The sequence below is a fragment of the Zingiber officinale genome, chromosome 1B (assembly GCF_018446385.1).
Source record: "Zingiber officinale cultivar Zhangliang chromosome 1B, Zo_v1.1, whole genome shotgun sequence".
Classification (NCBI taxonomy): Eukaryota; Viridiplantae; Streptophyta; class Magnoliopsida; order Zingiberales; family Zingiberaceae; genus Zingiber; species Zingiber officinale.
In genome coordinates, this window is record NC_055986.1 from 171301053 (window position 1) to 171306495 (window position 5443).

The 5443-nt window shown below is 31.3% G+C and overlaps 1 protein-coding gene across 1 annotated transcript; it reads right to left on the bottom strand.

Annotated features, from left to right (window-relative positions):
* Positions 1–3833: 3833 nt before the first annotated feature.
* On the bottom strand, positions 3834–5192 carry LOC122045212 (putative F-box protein At5g38270). Its single transcript, XM_042605337.1, has one exon. It carries the CDS (start codon positions 5190–5192, stop codon positions 3834–3836), a length of 1359 nt encoding a protein of 452 aa, XP_042461271.1.
* Between the last annotated feature and the right edge of the window lie 251 nt (positions 5193–5443).

The following is a 5443-nucleotide window of genomic DNA, read 5'->3' on the forward strand; positions in this document are numbered from 1 at the left end:
TATAATATACCCTATAAGTATCTAAATTTTTTAGTTTTAAACACTATAACTCAAGAGGGAAGTATGAACCTAGAGAAAACATTTTTTTTTAGTTCAAATTCATTATAACTCAATTCCTAAATCCTAAAATTTTGAATCTTAAATACATAAAATATACCCAAAATAAAAAAAATAAAAAAAAATTACACAAGAGAATCTACGCGCTTGGACAAGTTCATACACGAGCACCTAGATCATGTTCAAGCACCCTAAGCCTAGTCCAGACAAACTCACGGACTAAGATGCCTAAATAAATCTAGGCGCTTAATTACACAAAAGAATTTAGGCGCTTAATTCTGAGATAGATGGTACTCTGATCTGACCACACATTTTGTCTAGTAAATAAATCCAAGAAGCGATCTGATACTCGACCGCCCAATATCATGAGTTGTTTGAGTACCATAAGCTAGCATCTAAGAAGAGTTATGATATTTATCTAGAAAATTCATCTAGAAAATTCATTTAGATAGACACATAAATGATGGGACTCATCATTTCACTTTTTGTGGGTTCCATCATTTATGTGTCTATCTAGATGAATTTTCTAGATGGATATCATTTCTCGTCTAAGAATGTGCCGGTGAGAATCAAACTCTTACCATCTGAGAATGCGCTGGTGAAAATCAAACGGGGGAATAACATCAAAGTCTTAATATCTTCAAAAGTGATAATTATGAATCAATTAATCATGTAATTATGCAATATCAACTTAACATTTGTAGGTATTAACATAATCATAAAATTGTTACTTTAACTTTAATTACTCATAATTACTAGGAATACCTTTTTATGCAATTATTGCATTACATTTAATATTATAGACAAGGAAAAAAATCTTTTAGAATTTAGTTTTTATTAATTGATGCACATATTCCACGTAAATTAATTAATTGTAAAAAAATATTTATACAATGAATTTTCAAAGTGGCGGCATAAATAAAAAATAGAAGCAAAAAATAAAATAATCTAATCACAAACCAAACGGGTATGATAAAAAATGAAAAATGATATACTAAGAAAAAAAATTCAAGGAAAATTCAAGGATAGACACATAAAATAATGAAGCTCATAAAAAAATGAAATGACCGATTATAACTTTATGTATTTATCATTGAATTTTTTTAAAAAATTTTTCCTTAGTATATCATTTCTCGATAAGAAATATCATTTACACTGAGAAACGCCAAAATCAAAAATATGTCAGGGATTAATAAAAAAATAATTAATGGAGTTGTGCGTCAATCAAGCGTTGAGGTGATTGATTGCCCAAGACACTAGCGCTCGATTGCCTTGTAGCGTGTTGTAGATAGTTTAGATCCTCTGTCTCCATTTCTCTCTGTCTCCGTATTTCATTGTCGATCGGACGGATCAGATTAAATCTCAAAGATACTTTATACATCACGAAGATACTGCATATATTTTAAAGATGTCATGATGCTTTGAAATTTAATATGATCCGTCCGATCGATAATGAAATACGGGGACAAAGAAAAATGAGGAGAGAGAATCTGAACTACGTTGTAGGAAGGATTTATCAGAACAGAAAGAACATATATTTTTATAAAAAAAATATTATCTTATTTAAAAAAATCAAAAGAGATTCAATTAAAAAGATAATACGGTGCACTAAACTCCCGTTATATTTATACGGATCTCTAGAAAAGATTCATTGTACATAATCTTATCCTATTTTTTAGAATAAGTTGTTTCCAGAAAATAGATTCAATTAAGTTCCCTAAATAAATACTTGGCTAAATTTATTTCTATGATATTTGATATAATCTATTATATTAAGGCGTTAATCGGTAAATGTTTAATACAACGTAATTAATAAAATTAGATAAAATAGAACTATTAATTGAAAAAGATAAAGTAGTTGAATACTTGAATAGCCTATTTTTTTTAATTTAAAAGGAAAAAAAAACGATAAGTTGAATAATTCCGAATTAAGAAATCTTTAGAATTTATTATGATAATGTTTTTTATTTTAAATGATAAAAAAATATTATATATATTTAATATAAAATCATTTAATATTTAATATAAAACCATTTAATACTAAAAAAAATTATTAATTAAATTATAACTGAGTTATAATAACTTTTTTAAAGTTATTATTCGATTGAGAAGGTGATAATGCATATTTTTTAAAATCACCCGAATCCATACTACTTCAAATATTTATTTACTTAATCTATTATAATAAAAAAATATTAATTATAATAAAATATGATAAATCAGAGAAAATTAAATATAGATATTAGTGTAAGGCCAATAAATTCACATAGTTTTAAATAACAACACTAATAGATATTATTAATTATATAACATATTATTAGGTAAACATTCACATAGCTTTAAATAACAACACTAATAGATATTAGCATACTACTTCAAATATTTATTTACTTAATCTATTATAATAAAAAAATATTAATTATAATAAAATATGATAAATTAGAGAAAATTAAATATAGATATTAGTGTAAGGCCAATAAATTCACATAGTTTTAAATAACAACACTAACAGATATTATTAATTATATAACATATTATTAGGTAAACATTCACATAGCTTTAAATAACAACACTAATAGATATTAGCATACTACTTCAAATATTTATTTACTTAATCTATTATAATAAAAAAAATATTAATTATAATAAAATATGATAAATTAGAGAAAATTAAATATAGATATTAGTGTAAGGCCAATAAATTCACATAGTTTTAAATAACAACACATATTATTAATTATATAACATATTATTAGGTAAACATTCACATAGCTTTAAATAACAACACTAATATATATTAGCATACTACTTCAAATATTTATTTACTTAATCTATTATAATAAAAAAATATTAATTATAATAAAATATGATAAATTAGAGAAAATTAAATATAGATATTAGTGTAAGGCCAATAAATTCACATAGTTTTAAATAACAACACTAATAGATATTATTAATTATATAACATATTATTAGGTAAACATTCACATAGCTTTAAATAACAACACTAATAGATATTAGTGTAAGGCTAATAAATTCTCATGTTGGATGATGACCAAATATATATTGTTAGGACAATATATTATAAAGAATTATTAAGGTAAATTATAAAGAATTGACCAGCTAATCAGCTATCACCAGAAACTTCACCAGCTTTTATCATTGATAACCAACTATAGTTTAACAACTTATAGGTAAACATCATAATTTATTAAGGTAAATTATAAAGAATCGATTGAGAAATATGTTCGATATAATCTTTTGGCAAAGTAAATAAACAATAAAAAACAACACCCTCGATGTTAGTTTCAAGTCCAAATGACAAAGGAAACATTGTTTAAATCAATGAACATGAATTTCGAATGAAGGAAGAAGTTTGTACGTGTTTCAACCTCACATTGTTAGGATACTTATGGTGCATAAATACTTTGAATTTTCCGTAGAAATGGCAATATCCAAAGTACACGATTAAATATTTACTAGTAGGAAATCTCAGGTGATTCGAATTCCCCGGACATTAATTATCCACGAGGAAGTTACCACGGTTGCTATTATCCCCATGAAAGGCAAAATAATGTATGTTTCCATTTAATAACCAATTTTATATTGCAACCCAATATTTTTATCTCCTTTATTAAATTGTTCATTTCGTAATGATTTTTTCAACTATGATAAACTTGAAGATTAAAGAAACATACAAAACCATATTTTTTTTCCAAAGAAAGAAACTGCACACAACTGTTTATAACATCCAACGCTGCTAAATGATTACAAACTTACTGACAAATGGAGCTCGAGGGAGGCTGCCAGTATAATCGGAGGAAAGGCTTGTCGATGCTAAAGGAAATCGGACAATTCAGTGTGTCTGTGAACCACATTCGTTCCAAAATCATAGGCAGTGTGAAGGAATACCGGTGCCAATATCCAATCAAATCTTCGGCAAACTCTCGATCTAGAATTAGAAGTTCTAAGTCATCTGTAATATATATAGAATTAGGCGTCAAATGTGGAAAATCACGAGCAGGAAGGCAAAGTTGGTGGCAGCCGCCTAAGTAGACGATGAAGTCTTCCAAGTCATTCGCTTCTTCTAATCTCATACTTTTGTCCACCACCACCCTATCGTCGTGTACGGGGATAATAAACTCTCCCAAGTCTATCACTGTCTCTAGTCTTTCACTTGGCTTTTCCTCATCCATCACCCTGTAAACCTTGATAGAGACTGTATTCCTAAACTTGTCCCTCCAAATACTGAAAAGATCTCCCCGAGGAGTCTTAAGAAAGTAGTGTACATGTGGACGATATAAAGCTCGATCGACCACTCTAAATCTGGGCATTTCGCCATCTTGAATTTGGGCCTCGTCTAAGTCACAAACACACACTTCCGAAAGTGTGCTCATATACAGTTTACCTTTATGGAAGACTATATTTTCAACTGAAATGGAGTTCCTTAGGTCGAACCATTTTGCATCACCGGAGCGGGTAAAAAGGATTCTCCTGGAAGGATAATGGATGAGCGCGATGGAGTAGCCGTCTCCGAGCGACGGATCAGCAGATAGGATGGCTTTAAGGTGATGCTGTTCTAGACAGCATTGGCTAGGGATTCCACCATTTACCTCCACTTCCTCCCCTGGTATCGGCATCATGAAGCCCATTAGACGCCTTGCAATGTCGCGGATGGGGCGGGCGCGCTCAGAGAGGAGGGCGCGAGGGAGGTCGATCTGCGCGCCGGTGATCGGGTTCAGCAGTTGCACAAAGAGGTGGACGTCGATGGTGATGATCCAACCGTGAGCAGAGCCGAGGAAGAGTCGATCTCTTATGGGAGGGTCCGGGACGGGGATGGTGAACTCCCTTCGCTCATCGAGAGCGTAGAAGGTGATGGCGGAGGGGTCGCCATGGGGATCGTCGTAAAGCACGAGCCAGGGGTTCTGACCGCGGAACTTAAAGCAGTTGCTGCGCGTGGACAGATCGCGGGCGTTAGCCGACCACGAAACACAGACGGCGGCTGAACGGAGTAATTGAGGAAGGGAGAGTTTGGAGAAGATGAGGGAGAAGAGATCCAGCGGGAGATCAGCCCAGCCGCCTCCGCCAGCCATTGCAGTAGAATCTACGAGAGATAGATGTGGCGGCAATGGCATCTTCCTGGATTTTATAGTATTGCTCTAGCGTTGCCTCAAGGATTTATTTCCAAAATTTTCTTCACGATCTGTTTCTTTTTTCTTCTCAAATTCCAAATCATTGTGTGTGAATTTATAGATTTTTTTTTGATAAAATAGAATTTATCAAACTGCAATTAATATCAATTAATATCGTATTTATAGATTTTCCGTTTCCGACTTCAACAAATCGGGAATCAATTTATTTGATTAAAATTGTCAAACAAATTATT